The sequence below is a fragment of the Sander lucioperca genome, chromosome 12 (genome assembly GCF_008315115.2).
Source record: "Sander lucioperca isolate FBNREF2018 chromosome 12, SLUC_FBN_1.2, whole genome shotgun sequence".
NCBI lineage: Eukaryota > Metazoa > Chordata > Actinopteri > Perciformes > Percidae > Sander > Sander lucioperca.
In genome coordinates this window covers 9,222,537-9,248,267 of record NC_050184.1, presented here as the reverse complement: position 1 = coordinate 9,248,267, position 25,731 = coordinate 9,222,537, and the positions used below count along the sequence as shown (strand labels likewise).

Sequence of the window (25,731 nt, the reverse complement as noted above, 5' to 3'; positions counted from 1 at the left end):
TTCAGTAAAATATGTTGCAAAAAAACCCCCAAAAAACCCAATGCGGCTGGTAGAGACGACACAACGCCCTAACTCTGCCTCCAGCCACAGCACAATAAACAGCCTCCCACCCTGCAGTGAAATTCCATTGATTTCTGTGAAAGGTCAGAGGTCAGATGTTAATCTATCCATCTGGCTAACTATCTAGCTATTGTTTGTCGAGTTTGCTTCCTTCCACTTTAACAGCAGTAAAAGCATTGGATTGCCATGGTAACAAATACATGCATAAGAGAAGTAAAGAGTCTGTGAGAGAGAGCGAGAAAGGACCACAGAGAAGGAGGGAGAGAGGTTCATTATTTCATAGACGAGGGTCTCCATCAATAAAAGGATGTGGGTGGATTTTGATGAAAACTCATTGTGAGTTGAGCTTCAATCCTGTAAGTGTTTTGGCTAATTAAAAGCTGTTGGTGATTTTTGCTAATGAGAAGCTGATGGTTTTAAAGTGAGCCTGGCTTTTTTAGTTTTAAAACACTTGTTATCAACTGAAAGAAGAGTGATGTTTCAGGGTCAGGCTACAGTTCTCAATGAGGACTACTTTGTAATTAAAAAAAATTAATTTTTAGAAAAGACAGAATGTAATTTAAGATGTTATATATTAAAGGCCTCAATGAGTATGTTGCTTGTAGCCTGCACATTTTCAGTAAAACCTTCTAATTTATCTTTAGACATTATTATTGTGATTGTGTGATTGTATTAAGCATAACACCTTTGTTTTGTATATCATCGTATTCATTGTGTCCATGTTTCAGTGATTTGCTATGTGAATATAATAATACAATGGTAGTTGCCTTGCCCATATAATGCACATGACCTTAATCATGTGAAGAAGTTAAGACTTCAATATATTGAAATACGACCATCCTTTAAATGAATATTTTGAGCTAAAATAGGTTTCATATAAAATGAGGAAAAATTGAATTCCCTTTCAAGCAAATAAGGCAATTCTACATGGGGTAATCATGATAAATATCTCACCTTGTTTTCAGCTGCAATCTTAAAATTGCCCAAGATGACATGAGCATAGCTTTAAATATGCTGGAAGTCACACAATGTTTTACAAGGTTCTGTCACAGTCAAAAACCTGATAAGTGACACACATGGAATTAATAAACCAAAACATATACCGCCCCAATTGGGCATCATCAGAGTAATTTTGATGCAGAGTGGCAGATTACCCAGTAGAGAACGTCGGTCCAGCCCTCCATGGTGATGCACTGGAACACTGTGAGCATGGCAAACAAAAAATTGTCGAAGTTGGTAATTCCGTTGTTGGGGCCTTGCCAGCCCTCTCTGCAAAATGTACCATTGAGCAGGCAATGACGGCCGTGCCCTGATACAGCACACGGTGTGGGCTCTTCTTCTGCGAGGGCACCTGGGGGCACAGAGTAAGACAGATGAATCTACTGATCAACAGTTTTTCTATTGGTGTATAATAAAGGCTATCAAAAAGTTTAAACTGAATCATAACCATTGACAATAATATCCCCATAGTTTAAAATATTTCACCCTGCATGCCTCTGAATTGTAACAGTCTTTGATTTAAAATGACATCTTTTTCTGTTCTTAAATCTTCAAACAAAACCCTTTTAACTGAATTTATGGTAACACTTTAAAATAAGGTACACAAAAATGTAGGTAGTTACTGAGGAATGAACGAGGAACGAACGAGGAACGAACGAGGAACGAATGAGGAACGGTTAGTCAATAAGTTCCTGTATGACTGGGACTCAAGCACTAATGATTAGTTACTGGTAAACAGACTGGGAGTTACTGTATTAATTTATCATTAGGCAATGGTAAGTTAATGAGAAGTTACTGAGGAACGAATGAGGAACGACTGGTTAGTCAATAAGTTCAGGAACTTCTTATCTTTAACCAGTCATTCCTCATTTGTTCCTCAGTAACCTCTCATGAACTTACTGTTACCTCATGATTCATTAATACAGTAACTCCCAGTCTGTTTATCAGTAACTAATCATTAGTGCTTGAGTCCCAGTAATACAGGAACTAACCCGTCATTCCTCATTTGTTCCTCATTCATTCCTCAGTAACTACCTACATTTTTATGTACTGTGTGTGTGTGTGTGTGTGTGTGTGTGTGTGTGTGTGTGTATATACAGTATGTACTTCTTGAATAATTCTGCCATGTTGGAAGCTGGAGTAAAGGTCAAGCCTGTTTACATAATAGCCAGATATTAGTCATTTAATCACTGGATTTAATCCACCAGCTGTTGTTCTGTCCTGTTTTCAGCAGCTTGCCACCATTCACATACAAGGTACATGTGTCCATTCATTACTCAGGGAATAAGTCCTGTATCTATCATAAGAAGAGATGTTTGTTCATAATGTAGCCTGGATGTGGGACTCAATTTAAAATGTGTTCAAGGGGTAAGAAATAGAATAAATTGTGTGTGTGTGTGTGTGTGTGTGTGTGTGTGTGTGTGTGTGTGTGTGTGTGTTCTTGTTTAACTATATTCGTGGGGTCCAGAAACCAGACCAGGGTTCAGACAGAATGATAACAAATTCAAATTAAACCTAAAACTAAAAACTAAAACTATAGGCACTACCATACCTGTTTGTATCACGTAGCATGTGGCATGCATTTTGCCAATGAAGAGCTCCAGGCCGATGATGGCGTAGATGATAATGACAAAGAGGACCAGCAGAGCAATGTGAAGCAGGGGAACCATGGCTTTAATAATGGAGTTTAAAACCACCTGTAAACCTGCAGACACATACAAATGTCCAGGTCAGAGGGAACATAGACAGAAATATAGATGGGGTTTCCCAAATTTGAGTTGCCACCCATATAAGTAAAGCAGCAAAAGGATACTTGTGCCTTATTTGAATTAATAAACATACCTTAAATATGTGTTTATGTCAGCAAGAAATTACATTTCTGCTCAATGCTGAATACATCTCTACAATGTACTCCTGCTCAAATGTGTTGTGTACATTAGAGCAGGAGAAGAATACAAGTATAATACCAAAAGACCAGAATACTTCACTCAAAATAACATTATATTATTATATTATATGTATATTTTTACAGCTGCACTTTCATATGGCTCTTTGTAGTTTTGCTTATTTGAGGCTAAGAAGTACTTGCACTTACTACTTGTTGTCTGGAGTTTTTACCTTCAAGGTTGAAAGCACTTAATTGGAAGTCGCTTTGGATAAAAGTGTCTGCTAAATGACATGTAATGTTTTCCTTATTCAGTCAACAGCCTTGCAAGAATTTCTCCCCTCTAACTCCAGAACATTATCTATATCTCTCAAAGCCTCATGATATCTCTGAGTAGGCATCCAAGCCATCAAACCGGCTTCTGTGGCATCAGCAAACACACCGAAATATCACAGCTTAATTAAACTGCGCATACCGTCCGTCAAAGACAAATGTTAAACCAGAATAAAACTGTAAATGTTGTCTCAGCTCAGTTAATCTTTCCCAGAGGTCCTTTCCACCGAGAGACTGGTGGATGATCCATTGCTATGGCAACTCAAAGAATGCAGACACGTTAGTACAACTTTATGTAAGGTCAAATATGACCTGAACAGAAATTATGAAGCGAGCACTATCTCCTAGGTGATAAAGGAATCAGGCAGAACAGTAGGGACTAAGCTGATGTTTTCGTTGCAGGAAGGGAAGTTTACAATTTCTTTATAATACTCACCGTACTTGATTGACAGCTATCTCACTCTCTTGTTAGCTGTATTACACTGTTATTGCTGTTATTAATACACAGAGAGTTTTGGTGACATGGCCCCTTTGTAAATGTTTCACATCTTGCAGTATGCAGACCCAAGTCTTGACTTGAGACTGTTTAATACCTTAAGCTTAAGACTGAAAAATAGCTCTGCGTAAACTCACTAGGAACTCCAGAGACAAGGCGAAGGGGTCGTAGCACGCGAAAGGCTCGGAGGGCCTTGACATCAAACCCCCCAGGTTTGCCCCCAGACTGACCGCCAGAGTCAGCGTCCTTAGTTATCATCTCTAAAACCACACTGAACAACCTGATGGAGAGAAGAAAGGGAAAGGGAGGCAGAGGTTTGAGAATAAAGGAGAAGAGAGCAGTGATAGAGCTGTCGTGAAAACAGAGCAAAACATGAAAGCGAGGGACAAAAAGTAAAAAATAAAGCCATGTGTCATCTTTGTACCCGTCTCTGTGTACATGTCCCTGTGTGTGTTCTTATATACATGCTCTATGTGTGTGTCCTTTATGTCTGTGCATATTTACCTTTAGTTTTTCACACCTCATCACAGTTTACATCAAAGTCCTACTGGGGCCAGGTGGTCTACTGATAAACCATCACTCTTAACAAGGCCATGTGTGTGTACTGTGTGTGTGTGTGTGTGTGTGTGTGTGTGTGTGTGCTTGCACATGTGCCCATGTGTGCATGTGCCGAGTACATTACTGCCATCTTACTGCCATCTTGCTACTGGACACGATGAGAATGATAAGCTGATGAGCCACGCAAATGATGAACAGCTAAATGTGAGTTAAGATCCTTGGGCAATTCATATATGTGTGTGTGTGTGTGTGTGTGTGTGTGTGTGTGTGTGTGTGTGTGTGTGTGTGTGTGTGTGTGTGTGTGTGTGTACATGAGGGGCTGTATAAGCGATATGGTTTAAGCTTATGAGTATGGAAGAAATAATTGAACTGTGTCTGTGTGTGTGTTTATGCCTTTGACTGTGTATGTTTGCACATACATATTATGTGCTACCTATGAACTCACCCCACTATGACGATGACAAAGTCCAGCATGTTCCAGCCGTTTCTGACGTAGGAGTTTTGGTGCATGACCAGGCCGTAGGCAATAATCTTCAAAAATGTTTCTATTGTGAAAATGATCAGGAAGGCATATTCTACTGTTTCCTGTATAGAGAGAGGGAGAAAATAAAAGAAAGAGAAAAGTTTAGCCATCTAAGTGTACCCATACTTTACCAAAGAAATTCACTGTGGGCCAAATAATGTGCACAGGGTTGCCAAAATTAGAGGCAAGTAGGCAAACAGGTATAACCACAACAAAGAAAACATTTTCCTTGGTTATTACAACAGTTGGCATGGCAACCAGTTTCTTTTTTTGTTAAAGCAAACAGAAAAGTATCTTTGACTTGACTTTGATCAGATCCACAGCCTCCTGCTGACTAAGTAAAATCAGGTCTCCAACAAAGTGTCAAAAAATGTCTAAGAATGCATTGCTGTTATTCATGACACACGCTTCACAATACCCACAGTTTCAATGTTGATCTAATCCTGTTGCAAAAACCTAAATTGAACATAAAACATAAGCATGGTACTGTCAAGAAATGTCACCTGTGAGATTTGATTTAAACATCACCACGAGAAGACATACTGACTGGAATACTGAAATCTGAAATCTAAATGCAAGGACAGAAGTGAATCTCACGAGTAGGTGGAGTAAATGTCTGGCTGTAGGTATATTTGTGTCATGTCCCATTTAGTGAGTAGGAGCCTTAATATGTCATTGGTTTGGTCCAGGTTTCTGAGACTCAACAACACGATCTATATAAAACCTATCTATATAAATATATTTAATTTTTTAAAGAAAACAATAACAATCATTTATAAAGTGTAAACCACAAGTTTGCTTTCATCTGTGTGCATCCCATGTTTTTTACTACAAACTAATGCAAATCTTTAAGTGATAAGAGGGAGAATGTAATTTTTTTGTAAGAGTAAAAATAGCCATATACATACAATTTAACATATTCTGTTGTTGAATACATTGGTATATCGTGCATACTTTAAGATATGATATGCGTCTTAAAGTCATAGTTTTTCACAGATGCTGGAAAAACACAAAAGATGTGATTTTCATGTTTTTTCTTCATTTAAAAATGTACCTTGCTCTTTATTTTTTTTAGCACATGTCATGGTCAAACTGTAGCATTAACAGAAAAAAACATTCAAACCTCAAACAAAAACTTTTTGTAAAGCAAAGTTAAAACTCATAAGATATCTTTTGAGAGCTCAAGGTTTTCATTCAGCAGCAGCATTGTGAAACATGACACCACTGGCCTTTTATGGAGGTATGTTGGTGGAGAAGACCTGTATGAAATTATAGCCCTTATAAATTGGACGGTGGGGCCACAATGTTATGCATATCCTGCTCATAAACACAGCACAGGAAGTGATACATTTTACATTAGTAGTTTGGAATAAAAAGAAGAACTGGGTACTTAGCATAAGCAGTGATTATCACACAGAAAGAAACTCAAAAGATCTCACAGTATTGTCACAGTAGTTTGATTGACAGATGATCTCTGGGAAATGTAGTGCAGAAACATCAAAGCAATAATATGCAATAAAGATGTTGCCAAAAAATATATTTCAGGGCCAGAAAAACCTCACCTAAGAGACGAAAACTCTTCAGTCATAGTGTATGTCTTGCTGCATCATCAGCATGTTTCCATGGCAACACTGTGTCTTGTAACAGAAGCAGGTCCCTGAATTTGGACATTTCCACACACATTATTTCACTTTCTCACCTCCATTTTCTTTCTCTCTCACAGAAACACCTTGCACTTTCCTACATATGAATTTTCTCCACCTTTCTCTCTCTCTCTCTCTCTCTCTCTCTCTCTCTCTCTCTCTCTCTCTCTCTCTCTCTCTCTCTCTCTCTCTCTCTCTCTCTCTCTCTCCCCTCTCTCTCTCTCTCTCTCTCTCTCTCTCTCTCTCTCTCTCTCTCTCTCACACAAACTCCCTCTCTTTCTCTCTGTGTATGTCTCTCTCTCGGTCTCCCACAATTCAAAAGGTTAGTGAGTTGGCAGGTTTTAAGGCCCATTAAGCTAAGCACTTATCTTGTTGATTTAAAGGACACAAACACAAAAGGTGCACATGGACAGCATGCACAAAGACTCAAACAGACACATTCATGCCCACTGTGAGACACTGACGACAACAGTAACACACGCACTCAGACTTCACACCCACACACGCGGCTAAGAGACCTGCAGTAGTACACACACTTCTGAAAGGCAGCAAGCCAACCTGACAGACAGTTTCACACAGGGATTATAGACGCCCCTGGCAATGGCGACTTTAGGCCACAGTTAGGATGTGTAAATAAACAGCAGCCAATGTAAAAAAAAACACAGCTACCACCAGTTTGTTTTTGCAAGCTTTAGCTCCATAACTACTAGACAGGTGGTAGAGCAATCATATACCAATCGGAAAGGTGCTTCGATCCCTGGCCTTGCAGTCCCATGTCGAAGTGCCCTTGGGCAAGACACTGAACCCCAAATGACTCACGATGCTGTGCCATAGCGGTGTGAATGTGTGTGAATGTTTATCTGATGAGCAGGTGGTATCTTGTAGGGCAGCCTTGGCCACCAGTGTATGAATGTGTGTCTGAATGGTGCCTGTACTGTGTAAAAGCGCTTTGAGTAGTCATTAAGACTAGAAAAGCGCTATATAAATGCAGTCCATTTACATTTATAATTGCACGTATTGTATATTTTATTCAAATGCTGACAATTTATTATTGCATGCAGTCAAATTTAGACATTAGAATGCATTTTCTTTTCAGGCAGCCACTGGCTTTCATTTATTTCCATAAAGTACAAAAATCAATTTGCTCTGTAATCCATCACAATGAACATCAAGTCTGCATACATGTTAACCATGCTAGCGCCATGGCTCTAGAGAAAATGTTGGTCCACAACTTTAGTCCAGAGATTCTGTACAGACATTCGTGGTCCCCAGAGGATGAATCCTACTGACTTAGCGATACACTGACTATACAGTGTATCTAGCACCACCATGATGTTGAAATTTGTGGTGGGTTTTGCACTTATTTTGTCATAAACCTAAATGACTAAATTACTGTGTCACACATTATATTTTACAGACTGAAATATCTCGACAACTATTTGATGGATTGCCGTGAAATGATGTACAGACATGTATGGTTCTCAAGACGATGAATCCCACTGACTTTGATAATCTGCAGACTTTTCATTTAGCACCAATGTGCCTGAGCTAAATACTGCCCCAGTAATGCAGTTGAAGTTCAAACTGATTTAAAAAGCGCTGACTGCAAAACAATTATAACAGCAAACCTACTGTGATGAATTATAAAATTCAAACAAGAGCCTGGAATTAGATTTTACTACTGTGCATCCCTTCCTTTAAGGTAGGAAAAACACATTAAAACATTTGAAACATTTCAGCATGGTTTGCAAAATATTCAGCAGTAATGTAAAATGTTCCTGATTCTTAGTAAATAGACCAAAATATGCAAAATCACTGCTATGGTCCTTTCATACTGCAAAATAGCCCAGCTGCTTCAGATGAAGAACTCAGCTGCCATGTAAATATAGATTTTTCTACAATGGTCATGTCTTTGTCTGGTTCCTAATTGTTAACTGGTGTAAGCTGAGAGGTGGGCCATCACAGTAACTGGGTGATGACATGTTAAGGTCAACAAGCGACACGACTCAGAGCTGTTTAACACTGATAAGAGCCTCTGAAGCAAACATGAACACACACACCTGCCTCCATCCAATCCAACATTCTTCTTCCATCCTCCTGTTGTTTACATAGGTCTGAAATGTCCACTCCTCTGCTAAGTGAACAGCTGACAAAGAGTGTGTGCTTATGTGTGTGTATCTGTCTGTGTGGAGTTCCGCTAACTGCATTTAGGTTGTGACCCAGGAGTAAAGCTTATAATCAACATGGTTGTGTCTGAAGAATGGAGATTACTGCAGGACAATGGAGACAACAAAGGGAGCGCTCATGTGATCTTAAATACTGAATTAATACATACACACACACACACACACACACACACACACACACACACACACACATAATAGAAACAATGCACATGGAAGAGCAAGCAATTACATGAACACACAACTAAACTGTCAGGTGTTCAAAAACTACAGAGATAACATTAAATGCATTTATTTAGGTGGAAGTTTACACACTGCTTTCATTACGTCGAGACAGTGTGTTGCTCCTGCATATACTGTATAATTTACTTGCAGCACAAGGCATACTGTATTTTATAATTGGGTTTTTCGACTGATTGTTGAAAAGTTAGATCAAGTGATGCTTATTCTCTGTGTTTTTAAGATGTACTTTGTACTTGATTAAGGGCTATATGAAAAAAAGTTAAAAAATCTAGACCAGACTGAGTTTAATTTCACACACATCAGCAGACCCTCCTAAATGCCCCACTTTATCTACTGTTAGTCCACTATATTCCTGGGTTGTCTCTACCTATACAAATGCAGTTAAACTGACACAATGAATCATGGAGACAAGAACAAGAGCAGCATACAGCAGTTTTCTGGGGGCAGGTGCATGTGTGCAATGCTGTTAATGAAAACAAAACGCTTCCTGCCACCGCTTCAAATTGAAAGCTTTCCAGTGAAAGGACTGGATTATGGCTTGACTATTTAGCTGCTACATGAAGAGTTGTAATTACTGTGGTTAGCTCAGCCTGGATTATTTTAGTTTTAACTAAGTAATTTTAACATTTTGCGGATTTGTGTGAGCTGACGGGTGTTAGCGTTCGGAGCAGAGGAGAGTTTAGCGGTGAAGTTATCAGATGATAGTGAATACACAGCGTATCAAAAATAATATAATCCGAGAGTTACATGTACTTGTTTGCCTCTGGTTGTCAGTACAAAGGGAGAGAGAAGAGGAGGGCGTTTGTTTGGCCGCTTGAGAAAAAGAGAGTGCAGGAAGGGAGGCCATGTGTGCTGACCGCCATCTGCTGTAGGTAATACACTGACTATGGATAAGTACCTGATACAACCTTACTTCTCAATATATGAACTATCCCTTTAAGTATGAATACATACATAATTATTGTTTCAGTCATGCAATTTTTCTTATTCAGCAACTAAATGGAGACCCATCAGAAACTCATTTTGCACTTAAACCCATAGTTTAGTTTTGGCTGTAACGCTGTACTCCCCTCCTCCCTGCAGGGTACAGGAGTGGATTAAGTATAGGCAGAAAAGTAAGACTTTGCCCTCTGCCCTATTACAAACCTCATGATAGCTTTAATACACATGGAATGATGTTACATAATAAATATTAAATCCCTTTTATTTCTCACATCCCCAGAGGGTTTCTGGATAGTAAGTGAGTATAAGAGAGTAACACGTGGTGCTGTGTGAGAGAATTATAGTGGGATTGAGTGCTGACCAGGAGGTGTAAAGAGAGAGACACCTGAACCCTGTCAACCCTCTTCTCTAGACAACCCTTTGTTCTGTTGGAACTGGGGAATGGACTGGGAAATACAATACTCATACTGGTATTCTGAAGAGCTAGAGAGTTGTTGTGTTTGGTTTGGTTTTGTTTTATGTAAGCTGCTTCCCAAAAGGATGAATGAGGTTAAAAGGTATAGGTTACAACTGTTCATGTTTCCCATGTCTAAGTGAAATCCTCTATACTAGTGCATCATGGTAATCTCCTTCTGTGTTTGTGATACAGCTGTGATAGGAATAGCGTTGCCATGGAAATCAGGCTTGTTTCATGTGTGGGCAGAGAATGAGACTTGGAGTTGGGATACTTAAGACAACTGCCTGTGGTACAGCATACCCAGTCAGATAAATAGGATTTATCACTGATGCACTCCAGTGAATGCTAAATCCTTTGACTGGAACATCAAAATAATACATCATAAATCTATAAAAAAATAAAAAATAAAAAAAACACAGCAAATGCCTTTTAAATCAGAGCACCACACATAATAGGGTGAGTGAGCAGCAGTGTTAAAGACTCTTTGGTAACACTTTACTTGAAGGTATCTACATAAGAGTGACATGACACTGTCATGAACACATGACACTGTCATGACACATGAACTCTAACTGTAACTGACAAAAACCGAATGACACTTAATGACAGAAGCATTATGTCATAAACGTTTATGACTTGATTATAATGTTTATGACACGTTCATGACAGTGTCATGTCACTCTTATGTAGATACCTTCAAGTAAAGTGTAACCGACTCTTTAAGTAGGTTTTATAAGTTCACATTTTTGTTGAATATAAAAAGATAGTTCCAGTAGGCCTACATTTCTTTCTGTAAGTATTTAGGGTCTCAATAGCTAATTTAAACTCTTCTTATGTGTATTTTGATGGCAATTTTAAAATTGTTGCTCCTTTAAAACCACATTTAGCCTCAAAGTCGCAAACATGTTTGGGGGTTTACCTTGATTGACATAATGCTTGTCCAGCAACAGCTCCGCTCAGGTTCCACCCATGCTGCCTAAATTTGGTTTTACTGGCTTTAGCAGCTTACAACATGGCGCTGAGTGGTGTCGTGTGAGTGGTAATCCCAAAGCATAGGCCTAAATGAAGTCCTGTAAGAAAACTATGGAAAATTGCATGAACACTATACAAACACTGTACGTCCATGTTCTTCTAGTTAATTGCCAATGGCTACGTTTGTAGTGAAGGCAGGAGGATGTGAAGTGTCCATTTGTCCTCCATTCCCTTAAACTTGAACTTAAGATGTCTTTACTTACCACAGCACAACACAGGCCCAGGCACACAAAGCAGAGAGAAAACGAAGCAGCTTAATTGATTTAAGGAGGAGCAGTGCATCCTGTAAGCTCCCAAATCCCCTCTTTTGGGAGCTGGACAAGAAATGTGGGTGGACGAAGCCAAGAGAGCTCACAGTCTCTGTACAGAGGACAAACAAAATGACCCAGATGATGTTTTCGGATACATAGAGAATGTGGAGCATGTTTTCAGTCAGGAGGAGTCAATAACTGTATGGTTTGGGTAAAAAAAAAAAAAACAATAGTTGTGCTGTTAATATAAATATATTAAGGGATCTGAGACATGCCAATAAGCCTTATCCTCCCTATCATTAACATTTTATTGATCGACCTATTAGCCTAGTTGGCTAAACCACAAGCACCACTTATGAGATTGCCACATAACACCTGAACCATATGCCTTTCATCAGGAGATGTAGATGGGTACATGTACATTTTGCACAGGACAGTTTTTTGTGATGGAGGAGAAATAATGTTCATTAATAAACATTATTAAACTACTATTATCTGGGTTTTAACTTTGGCTTGGAAAACTGCAACCGATCATTTGATGAAGTAAGGGATTAGAGTAACTAAATCACAGCAGGGCAGAGAGACAAAAATAAGAGTAGAGTAGGAAAACAAGGAAGAAGGATGAGGAACGGATTATGAAACTGCAAAAAAGAGAGAAGTGAAGGAAAGGAAGGATAGGAGAGTAAAGAGGAGATGGAGAAAAAAAACTCTGTCCAAAGACAAAAAGTACCAGCATCTGTAAAGCTAACTAATGTAATGTCTATGTTTGATCTGTACTAAAACCAAAGTTTAAAAGTGGTTTTATGGGGGGTTATATGCTGGACTATTGAGACATTATGTGCTCCTCGGATGGTCCAAGTTTCCAAGATCGGAAGTCGTCCTTCCTATTTCGGTGTGTTCACAAGCTCTCAAGTCGGAAAGTCGGAATGTTGATTGTAACAACAAACATGGATGCAACTAAGATGTGTGGACTGTTACTACTCAGAGAGTTAAAACTCAATGTTGATAGATTTTCATAGTATTTTAAGGCATGTTTAACTTTAACTGACTTGTTAATCAAGGTTGAATGCTAATAAATACTAAAATATTGCTTCAGCTAATATACCTGACTTGTTATTAAGAGTTAAATACTGTACTAACTTTAATAAATAATCTTTCTACCTAGTCTAGGTCACTCTTTATTGACAACAACTAACGGTAATACCATATTAAAAATGACATTTGAGCAAAAAGGTTATATAAAATATGTGAATTCATAAAAAGTTTCTTACCGATAATAAAACATCTATTTTTGCCCGCCATGTTGATGACTCATATGACATTAAATCAGCAAGTCGGGCACCAAAACCTTTTTCCGAGTTTCCGAGTTATTGTTCTGACTTCAGCAGGCGTTCACGTGCATTTTCCAACTCGGAAACTTGTTTTTCCGATGTGTCCAACACCACATGAACGCAGCATATTTCTTGGCTGAGAGCAGTGACTCGTCCTCATGGTGCGGAGTTGCTAGGCAACCACTGGAGATACTGTAAATTGTAGTTTTTACACTTACTTTTACAGGTTTTTGCATAGCGATAATAAGATATAATGTGTTAATTTGTGAGTTTTAGGGATGCTGCAAGCCGGATTATTTTACCTTTGGACAGAGCCAGGCTAGCTGTTTCTATCTGCTTCCAGTCTTTGTGCTAAGCTAAGCTACCTGGCTGCTAACGAGCTTCATATTTAACCTACAGACATGAGAGTGTCTTCCTATCTGACTCTCAGCAGGAGATCAAAGAGTATTTCCCAAAATGTTGAACTATTCTATAAAAAAAAAAAGGTCATTGTCCTTCAGATCTGTGATATTAAATCAGTGTGAGTGTGAAGTGAAAAAACATTTAAGACAGTGCTTCTTTTTCTTTTTCTTTTTCTTCTCCTTCCTCTATTATCTCGCTCAAAGACTGAAACTATAGGACACAAACAATGTGCTCATCAATAGCCTCAGGGATTATCTTACAAAATAACAACACTAAATTAAAACATATGAATTAAGCACCAGAGCAGCTTCAGTCCCTTCTGAGGTCTCTTGGAGAACAATTGCAAAGGTCTTATTTGTCTCTCTGTGATAATGAGGAGCTGATAAGTGCTGAACCCTCCATATGAATTATGCAGCATGATTTGTATTTCACAACAATACAATATTTGTTTGTGACCACAAACTGCAAATCGATACAACGAAGTATCATATCATAAGTCTACCAGAATCACTCTGTGCTACATTTTTTTTATTATCTGCGTTCTAATGATTTGTTATTGGAGCCATTACACATTTTGAGTTGAACAACCAGTTGAACAACGTGCAAAGTAGTTCACCAGCTGAGTTTCAGCTTGCTTCAATCCAGATGTATTAGGTCCTCATTTTGTTCCTCTCAGTTGCTATGCTCTTAGCCTGAAGAAAGAGAAAACTCTGCCATCCTTACTTCTCCTCCACCCCTTCTTCCCATCAGCCTAAAGGTTTAGGTTAGGTTGGGGTTAGGCATGTAGTTGAGATGGTTATGGTTAGAGCGGGAGAGTGCATTATGTAAATGAGGATCCTCACAAGTATGGAAGTACAAACATGTGTGTTAGTGTGTCTTAAACAGGACCATGAATCAGGCAAGCTGAGCCACAGATTCACTGAAGCTGAGGAGGGCTGTCACTGTTGATTAAAATGTAAGCACACACAGAAATAAACACACACACACACACACACACACACACACACACACACACACACATACACAGAAATGAACAAACACTGTATATTTTGAACAGATGCGCACACAGTGGTTGCCATTACAAAAATCTTTGTTCTGCATTAGTTCCTTCTTTGTGCAGCTCAGCAGCAGCAGTGACCACATGAATTACTACATCATATTTTAAATATATTGGCATCTACAGCAAATAAATATGTCAATATACTGAAGTGTATTGTGAACATTAAAATTGAGACTCAAGTTAAACCCCTTAAATACTTAAGTTAATAAAAATCTGATTTTACTCAATGTGTAAAGAATGTGTATTAATATATCAATTTATATTGCCAGTAGTGTCAAAAGACACAGCGAGGTTGGTCCATACAACCTCTGTACACATTCTACTAGTAAAGATAATAAAATAATCTGAATTTTATCACACTATCAGAATTTTACATGTCACTGTGTAAAGTATGTTCTCCTAGTAAAATGGCTAACTGAACCTTAATCCATAAAAAAATTGACGCTCTACAGATGACTGCTATACTGACATACTCTCTTCTGTCTGATAATTCATGCACACTCTGATTTCAGTACTGAATACAACATCTAACATATAACTTGTGTTATGTAATGTGTGTGCGTGCGTGCGTGCGCGTCGTATGGCCCAGCAACACCATCTTGTCTCACACACACACACACACACACACACACACTCACACACACACACACACACACACACACACACACACACACACACACACACACAGAGCAGATGAAGGGTCACTCGATGTCACTACCCACATTGACAATAACAAGAGCTGACATAACACTCAATGCCGTGTGTGTGTGTGTGTGTGTGTGTGTGTGTGTGTGTGTGTGTGTGTGTGTGTGTGTGTGTGTGCGTGCGCACATGTATGTGTGTGCGTGTGTGTGTGTGTGTGTGTGTGTGTGTGTGTGTGTGTGTGTGTGTGTGAGAGAGAGTGACCAAGAGCTGGAATGATGTCAGCCTGAGTCACATGATGTAAACAGGAAGTTGCTTTTATAAAGAACTTTTTTTTAAACAAAACATTATTCATATTTATCCATGAACTAGTTTCTTAGGCATGAATAAATCCTACAGCACCTTAAATTAACTACTAGTAAAGACCAGAGGATTGTCGGCTCTGCTCAGAGCTCTGCAGAGATCTACTCTTCCCACTCATGAGGACCAGAAGGTAGAGAAAGACCAAGTCGGATAATGTAGGCTCCTCACCAGCCCAGCAATAGATTATTCCAGCTTTTACACTCAGGAAAGCACATCTATATAAAAAGATTATTTCCTCAAGCCACCAGAATATTGAACTATGACCTCTGGATATCCTCAGCCTTGTCTACTACATTGTCCTCTGTGAATCCTTTGCACTGCTCCGCACATTGCATATTTGCACTTGAGTGTGTGCAAAATGTTCTTGGTCTTTACATTTTATAATCTTATATATTATATAAATTTCTTTTTTCCTCTATTTCTTATAATTATGTTTGTGTCTACACGAGTATGCCACCCTCAATTCACTACACATATTGTTTGAGCATATGACAAATAAAGCCTTTGAATCTTGAAAATGGTGGTCATGTGTACTAAGGACATTTGATAAGACAATGGCCCAGTGGTGGAAGAAGCATTCAGATACTTTACTTAAGTAAAAGTACAAATACCACACTGTAAAAATACTCTAAAAGAGTAAAGTAAAATTCCGGCATTGAAAATGTTACTTAAGTAAAAATATGTAAGTATCATCAGGAAAATGTACTTAAAGTATTAAAAGTAAAAGTACTCAATACAGAAAAATCCTCACATTTCAGGGACTGGAAACGATCAAAACAGTTCTGTTAATCAACTAAGTGTTTAATCGGCGAATCATTTCAGCTGAACTTGTAGACCTGTATATTGTTGGGTGGTTTAATTTATAATAAAACAACGTATTTCATAGACACGTGTTTTGTGTGCAAAAATCTTAATTTATAAAGAAATAGTAACTAAAGATGTCAGATTAATGTAGTGGACAAAAAAGTGCAATATTTTTCTGAAATATAGTGGAGTAGAAGTAGAAAGTGGCATAAAAAGAAAAGACTCAACTAAAGTCCAAGTACCTCAAATTTGTACATAAGTACAGTACTGGAGTACATGTACTTAGTTACATTCCACCACTGAAATGAATCAATACAGGATTACTAATACTTTTATTAGGCTGTATAAAATGTAACTAGTAGTAAATAGTGACAGTAAATTTATTTTTCAGTGTATCCTTCAGTGTAATAAATGCTGGGATACAGATGCACTGTATTTTTGCAGTTAAGCCTAAGTCGCTGAAACTTCATATTGTTGTAGTAGAGTGAGCACCATCCTTTAAACAGTTAATCCCAAAGATAATAGTCATATATTTGTGTTGCCTTGTCAAATCAAGGTTTCTTTCAGCTCTTTATTGTGGAGTAAGGGGTCGCCTACGCTAAATCAACAATCTCCTCTGCTAACGTGCTGACTACAGAAATGTATACACTTTTATGAAAAGAAAAATGTAACAAGACCAAGAGTCTACGTCCAGGTTAGTCAGCATACTAACACAAAATTTCATGAAAATCCATCAAACAGTTTAGAAACTTCAATCTGGACCAAATAGTGGACCAAATAGTGGACCAACTGACCAACCGACCAAACAACCGACTGACAGAATGATATTGCCATCCTTTGAGCCATGCTGCTAGCATGGCTAAAAACCAGAGCACACACACTATTTCACACAGCAAAAAACACATATTCATAAATTCAGTGACTGATACGTTGTAGATCAGACTTCCTATATTCACATCATGGTAAATAATCAGAGCAACATTGGGTAAAAAACAAAAACCAACCAGGTTGACTTAATGTGTCATAATCAGCTGCGGACGTGTGAGTAATAACTCAGCACACAGGCGCAAAGAAGCAGCTCTGATTGTCAAGCACTGAGATATAGTCTGAAGTTTGATATTTGCCAACTAGGCTTCAATTTTCACCTCAATACCTTTGAGTTGGTATGAGGACTCTGAGAAGCACAGTGCCTCAGCTCTGCCTCTCTTTCTATATCTGCCAACCAACCAAACCCTTTAGGTTTTTAAGCTTTAATATATTTTTGTGGATGTCGGTGTATGCTCATACAAGAGTGTGTCAGTGTGATTCTGTCAGTGTGCTAGTGTGCGTGAGGCCATGTGCATGTGAACGGGTGCATGAATCAGCCAGGCGACCAGAAGCAGGCTAATCAGCTCCTATTAGCCTGTGTTCCCATTGGTCTTAATAAGATTAATGAGTGCCATGGAGGCTGAGGATGCTCATGCTGATTGCTACAAAACACGAACACAGGCTGAACAAAAGAGTCACCAATTTCCCCACCATTAGTGTGCTTCTTATTATTCTTACAAGAAGACTAATGGTTTTTCTTAAATTTACAGTATCTGTCTTCCGTGTCAGGAAGTAATGCTAACGCCCTTTTACACACTTTTTTTCTCACACAATTTATAATATATTCTAAGCTTCTCTAAAAATGTAAAATCTAAATCAAAAAGTAAGGTAGGTTTATCATGACGCACACAAACTCGTGTGTCTTGCACGCATGCACGCACGCACGCACGCACACACACACATGCACACGCTATTCATTAGAAAAACTGACATGGTTATAATACGGATGCTTCAATAGGACATTAAATTTTCACCTCTCCTGTCAAGATACAAGAGAGTGCACATGAAATCCTTCTTCTTTTTTTTTTTAAAACATCCCGGTTTGGTCTAATCGGTTGAGCAGCCGACATAACACTTTCAGGAGGTATATGAAGTACACAAAGCAATAAATTAGAATATATACTATGAATCATTTGTCTTCCCACTTGGCATACCTGCATTGTTTTACAAAATCAGCTCAAGAAAAAGTTTCCAAAGCTGTTGTAAACTGCATAACGTTGGTGCTCATTTGCGTAGATTTTGAATGCAACCTACTGTTAACTTGCCACTTTCTACATGTTACCTTCTGTTAAATTCTTCCAGGAAAGGAAGGAAGAAGACTGTTAATTATCTTACTTTTTCCCTGAGCACTCAGCAGACAGGAGTAGAGAAACATGCAGATATGATTTATATTGTCAGTTGTCCGCCTTTTTTCTAAAGCATGTCTGCTTCCCTCATGTCTCTGCCTTTTGGCGTCCCTATTCCTCTGTCTGCCTCTCTCTTTTTCCTCCTTTCTCAACATCTCTCTCATCTCCGGATATAGGCCTAAAGGGTCAGTCCTGTGATATTGTGTTTGATGTAGATGATATATGATGTGAATACAGAGGCGAACACTGTAATTGCTACTTGCTAATTACTAAGCTGATAATTCTTGCCATTTAGTGTTCATGAGTGAAAATATACACAACAGTATATTTCATAGTGTATATTTTTGCTGAATTTAATATATTATCAAATCTATTTTACATTTCATTGAGTCAAACCCCATCTAATCACTCATTCACCCTTCGGGGTGGACTTTGGGCTTTTTCACTTTGTAAACCTTTAACATGCACAAAAAACATATATAACACAATAAAGGAAAGGGAAAAAGCCAAAAAGCATAATATGAGCACTTCAAACTAAACTGAAATACCCTTTCTGCTTGTGGTTCAAAGACAGTATAAATGTCTTTGAAAAACTTTTTAAAAGAAAAACATCAGATTTTTAAATGATGTCTGGTTGTTAGCTGCTGCGAAAAGATTCTCTCTTATTATAGAAAGGTGAATTGTGTAAATAAATATATTCTCTAATGCCAAAACCACACCTGTAATAAATCAGATTTGCAGAAATACCCATTTTATCTGTTGCAGATTGTGACATCCCTCTATATTACCACTACCACTTAGAGGAAATTAACCCTCCTGTTGTCTTTGGGTCAAATTTGACCCATTTTCAAAGTTTCTATATGAGAACATTTGGGTTTCTTTTAAGCAAATTGCCCAAAAGTAACACAGAAGGTTCCATGAAACGCTCTTCACAAGTAAAATTAAGGATCAGTTCACTACCTTTACTGAATATTGGGTGTTTTATTTAATTTCATAGCATTATTCTGACTAAACTTTGACAGTCTGACAGTCTATCTATCAACATCCTCTGATCTTAAATATTAGTCAAAATAATGCATACTTTCTGCTTTTTTTAACTCAAAAGTTAGATATAATTTCATATAGGCTACATGGGGTTTATTGACCATAAATTCCAAAAATGAGTGAAAAAATAGTAGTAATAAGTTGCTGTTAGTGTACAGTATACTGGTGGTAGTGGAAAATAAGCGCAGAAAATGTTGCAAAAAACCGTTGAAGAGACAAAAACGTTTAAAAAAGCAGCAAAATAAGTGATTAAAATGTTAATTTTCAATTTTAAGGGTTAAGACACTGATTTTAGATGTATCAAATAAAAAAATTTAAACATTTAAAGAGTCATCAGAGAACAGGAGCTTTGGAGCTCTGGTGAATTAAGTCATACTTGTACATTGTCATACAAAAAGTGTATTTGGGTATATTATTGAAAACCAGTCTGACATATACTCTACAGTACTCTTCTTAAGGACCAGAGTCATAGCTCGATCCCACAATAGACGGTTAAAATTATGTGCAAAGATGTTAAATGCAACTCTATTATTGTTGTTGTTGTGACAGAACACCACAGATGGAAAGTAGAAAACGCCCTTGGTCCTGATATTTTCCATATTACTTTAGTACACCTTTGAGTGTGTCATCAGGCTTATATCACAGCCATTAGCCACAGAAAAATCCAGGAAGGATGCCTGTTGTGGCTGTAATCCATTTTCTACCGTTTGTTTTTAGTTTGTTTAACCCATGGTTGATTTCACAAGTTAACTGGTAACATAGCCCTATGTTGTTTAGTATAGTACTATGTATTAGTTTCACTCCAGGCAATCATTTTATCTTTTCAGGTATACAGAAGACATCTACCACATTTTTACCCTACAGCCTACTGGTAACGTAGCATGAAGCATTGATTACCTTGCTATACTACTGATTTAGATTGATGGGTGTACAGTTGACTATTAACAAGACTATCACATACAATCTTACTTACTTACTTACTTAGTTATTCATCAGAATGAAAAGTGAAAACGCATGCAGGTTTTGTTATCATCATTGGTTAATAATCAGTAAAAAACTAAATAAGCATGCAAATCACAAAACTATTTGTATTTGAATGTTGACATTTTATATTTTATATCTCAGTATTCACCTGTGGAGCTTCACTTCAACAAATGATATCATGATGACCATAATGTTCAACACTGATCCTTTCTATCTCTTCTAGCTCTGTGGCAGCATCAGACTAGACAGCATATATTGATGGTTCAGCAGCTGAGTTTAGCCTCTACGCCTTCCTGTCTCTTGAATGGTTTTCCAATCAAGCCGATACAATTCTAGTGTCTATTTATTTTTCTCATAATCCCAATGTCAACTCCGCGAGCATGGCCACAAACACAGTCAAAGCAGCCCGCGTCGGTACTGGCTTACCACCAAGAGCTACTTACTAATCCAGAGTTGGAATTAAGATTGACGACAGCAGCAGAGATCTGCCTCGCTATGAAAAGTAAACAGTGATGTACACGGTGACATGGCTTCATCCGTCTGTAAGTGATGATACACACACACACACACACACACACACACACACACACACACACACACACACACACACACACACACACACACACACACACACACACACATTACTGCTGCTGATCAAAGCTGCTCAAAACAGCATTACTTCAATTAGCAGCTGAGTGAGTTTAAACATGTTAATAAGAGATAAACAGCAGGGGCTCATTCAAAGCAGAGGGAGACAAAGAAGAAAGCAAGTTAATCTTCTCTCTTTATCACGTCTCCCCTAATTTATCCATCTCTCCTCTACACTCTTCATCCTTTCTCTCTTTTTACTCCTCTCCTCTCATCCTTCCTACTCTAATTTCACCCATCCTTCTCTCCTCCTCTTTAATTCTTCCCTCTTTTATCCCCTCTCATCTTGACCTCTCCTCTTCTCCCTCCTTCTGTCATCCCCTCTTTTCTTACTCATCTCCTCCTTGTTCTCCCATCACCCCTGTGCCCTCTGTTGAACACTCTTTCCTCAATTTCCTGTTCCCCTTGTTCTCCCCTCTCCATCTTTTCCCTCTGCTCTAAAGAGCCTACTCATCGGATACTCCACAAGTCTCCATGGCCACAGTTGTCACGGCAGCAGCTGCGCTGTATGTAAAATGAGGTGAAGGAGCAACACAATGAATGTGAAGACTCAGCTAGTTAAAATACATATAGAGTACATGCATAGTAAATATATATATATATATATATATATATATATATATATATATTAGGGCTGTCAGCATTAACGCGTTAATCGCGATGCGATTAAGGGTCGAGCATAATGCGTTAATTTTTTTTAATCGTATTAATCGCATGCCGCCATTTATTAATTTATTTTCACTTCACTCGGCTTTGCGTCGTGCCTAACAGGCTACTATTTTGCCGTACTTCCTTGTAACACATCCTGCTGCTGCAGGAATAGCAACGCGGATTTCGGTGCCTCATTCCGGTGCCACTGATATGCCTGCACTTCTCTCTGATGCTCTGAAAACGGACGTTACGGGAAACAGAAACATCGCTGCACATGACGCTAGTTAACACTATACTCGACAGCAGCTAACATTAGCCTACCGCTAGCTAGTAGCTGGATTAAACACGGTTACAATGCTGACAGCTAACGCTAATCGGTGTAAAGTGTGTCTGTATTTCACTGTAGAGGATTCCAACACCGGGATGTAATAATATGCAGCTGCTGTTGTTGGAAAAACACAGACGGTGCGTTCAAATCAAAAATCAAAAATCAAGTTCATAAAGTCACTTTCTTTGCATTAATTTGATTCCCAATCAAGATACACTGGTAAGAATGGCTTTCCATTGTTAATATGTACTTAAAAACAGTTCTGAAATGCAAAATAATAGAATTTTAATCACGATTAACTATAGAAATTCAATGATTAATCGCGATTAAGAAAATGTAATCGTTTGACAGCCCTAATATATATATATATATATATATATATATATATATATATATATATATATATACAGTATCTCACAAAAGTGAGTACACCCCTCACATTTTAGTAAATATTTCATTATATCTTTTAATGGGACAACACTGAAGAAATTACACTTTGCTACAATGTAAAGTATTAAATGTACAGCTTGTATAACAGTGTAAATGTGCTGATTGGCATGGGGTACTTTCCATAAAATCATCTCTCAATGCAAATCAAACCAGCTATTAGGCTAACCGACATAAAACCATGCCAATCTCTAGGTATGGTGAAGGGCATGTGATGATGTGGGGCTATTTTAATTCTAAAGGCCAAGGGAACTTTATCAGGATACATAGTATCCTGGATCCATGAAATAACTGGCCTTTAAACATAAAAATCTGCCTGCCTCTATGGGAATTTAACATAGGGGTGTACTCACTTTTGTGCCAGCGGTTTAGACATTCATGGCTGTGTGTTGAGTTATTTTGAGGGGACAGAACATTTACACTGTTATACAAGCTGTACACTTAATACTTTACATTGTAGCAAAGTGTAATTTCTTCAGTGTTGTCCCATTAAAAGATATAATGAAATATTTACTAAAATGTGAGGGGTGTACTCACTTTTGTGAGATACTGTATATATATAGTGTTTAATTTGAAATGAAAATTACAACTGAAGATGGTCCGACTGTCTGGAGGTCAAGAGTTGGCCTAGTTATACAATGTGTCTGCAATATTTTAGGGCCAAGTTGAGTTACACAGCCAAAGTGTACTATACTGAGCTGAAGAGGAGAATAAGGTCATGGTGATAGAGGTAAAACCCTTCCATTTGAGATGCTAAAAGTCCTATTGCACAAAATATAATAAAAGCTATTTGTTTACAATAGTAGAGTCATTTTTGAATACAGTTGTATTGAAGACTCATATCCAGGCCTTTCTTGCTGTGACAGAACAGTAACATATTTTCAATTTCAATTCATGTTTCAAATTCAAATATTTTCAATTTCATCTTAAATGCTAGTTCATGAGTTGCACAGCCAAGCATCCAACTGTAAAGGAGAAAACTGTTGCACGTTACAAAGAGATTTAAGTTCTCATCTATCCCACAAGCCATAAACCTGCTTAGCTGTAACAGATAATCTCCCCTTCATCATATCCTGGTCATTCAATCTAATGCCACTTTAATTATTCATTTTGAACAGTGTCGTTTGAATAATGTGATGTAATCAATCACTGTGATTAATCGAGACAATAACAGATTTTTGTGTTTCTTTTTACGTCATTTAATATTAGTTGCTATTTTTATACAAAAAATAACAGCTGAAGTAAACGTCCTTGTAACTAAATTTATTTTAAAGACAGATGCAGTGAAAATATTATTTTATTTTCCTTGTTCATATTAAACACACCTGGCTGTGCCCATCACAGGCAGATTCATGTGGAGTGTGGTATACTAACGTGCCTCACTTTGTGCCCAAATGTGTATAAAATGAATACTATTTGCCTTTTGTTCCTCATCTTTTCGTTGAAATTCAATCCAGCTTCTACTCAGCAGACAGCGATTTGGGTCAAGTCCAGCAGAACACTGTTGTTTTTACTCACTCACTCTGGTGTACAAGGCTTAACATTAAGTGTGCTCTGTGGCTAATGTCTTAACAAAATGTGGATTTGGAGTATAAAGCTTTAAAATGGTAGTGTGTGTATGTGACTGTGTGAGACAGAAAGTAAGAGAGAGAGGTTCCTGGGCCATTGGGTGCTAAGCAGTCTGTCCAACAGGCCTCCTGACATCTGGGCATCTGTCACCCAACGTCCTAAAAACCTGTAAATCTCCTGGCTCCATTTGAAATACACAAACACTTGCATAACGCTCAGACATGCCCGCACAAGTCCTGTGATTTTTCTGCTATGACATGTCAAAATGTCTGCTGTGCAAAAGGTCATTAATAAAACCGTATCACTATTTTCAGGCCTAGTGATTGTGTGCCTGAAAGTAATGAGAGTATTCAGTAACCTTTTTTTTAATTAGGAAATTCTTATCTAAAATAAATATTTAAGTGGGATCTTTGTAAGTTTGCACAGTTGAGTGTTTTGTAATTTTGTAAGCAGCATACATTTATTTTGGAACCACTATGTGTGTGTGTGTGTGTGTGTGTGTGTGTGTGTGTGTGTGTGTGTGTGTGTGTGTGTGTGTGTGTGTGTGTGTGTGTGTGTGTGTGTGTATATATATATATCAGAATTTAGTATATTGTTCATTAAAAGTAATATAATTTTGCCTCCCAGGTGGTGTTACAGAAAAGCATTTACTGATGAGCAGTATGCCCTCACCCACTAAAACAAATGTTTCAAGGAGAGGTTGGATTTAGCAGACAGTACATTTGTGCGCATGTTTGTTGTAGTTATACAGAGAATCTATGTTTAACACATGATAATGATGAAGAAAAGGAGTGACAGCTCAGAGAAGAAAGGAAATGACTCACATTGATGTAAGTACTCTAATAAAGCTGTATGGTCACAGATGTCCCGGGGCTACTTTAACGGTGTCACACACACACACACACACACACACACACACACACACACACTATCCCACCCACTATCCATCCCTTTATCTCCCCATCCCCTTAATGCTGCAGGTTTCTGCCAATCTGGTAAATCAAGACGTGAGCTAAATGCTCAAAAGTCTCCTACAGATAGATTTATTGAAATATAATCAATGAAATAACAAAACAGTGTTAAGTCTTAGCATATGCAGTCCCATATTATCACATTCTCATTTGGTGGACATCTGGATGAAAAACAATGTGAGGACTTGATTAAAACGTTTATTAAAAACTATGTTCCCTCACTCTGACTTTGGCCTGTTTTGGATAAAAGCCTAGGATTAATGGGCTGACTAACAATCCTGGTTCCAGTTGTAAAAATGTTTTAATGTTCATAACAATATGAACGAGAACAAGCAGCTACTTGATCAGAAGGAAAGCGATTAGCCTCTTTTAACACTACACACTGTATGATGTTATCTCCTGACTGTCAACGCCAACTGACCCACACAGCAATGGACCAACATGGCCGAATATGCGTCCCCCCCTAAACAATGGCAATGGCAGGAATGTAATACTTGACTTTGAATAATACAATAAAACATTGACCACTGAATACAAAACATGTGCTGGGAAAGTGTTCATTTATTTTTTTAACTTTATAACAGGAATAGCGAGACGCATGTTTATTTTATGAGTTTTATGACTTACAGATGAGACATGACTGTCTTCACCGATACCCAGAACAATCTT

General features: G+C 38.0%; 1 protein-coding gene across 20 annotated transcripts in view; it reads right to left on the bottom strand.

Annotated features, from left to right (window-relative positions):
• Positions 1-25,731, bottom strand: part of cacna1db (calcium channel, voltage-dependent, L type, alpha 1D subunit, b) — an 85,115-nt gene that overhangs the window by 45,886 nt on the left and 13,498 nt on the right. For all 20 annotated transcript variants that reach the window (XM_036007748.1, XM_036007733.1, XM_036007737.1 and 17 more), the window contains exons 4-7: positions 4,777-4,916; positions 3,911-4,053; positions 2,612-2,764; positions 1,215-1,411 (exon numbers count right to left, since the gene is read on the bottom strand). In XM_036007748.1, coding sequence (XP_035863641.1) covers positions 1,215-1,411; positions 2,612-2,764; positions 3,911-4,053; positions 4,777-4,916 — 633 coding nt within the window. The remainder of the gene's footprint in view (positions 1-1,214; positions 1,412-2,611; positions 2,765-3,910; positions 4,054-4,776; positions 4,917-25,731) is intronic.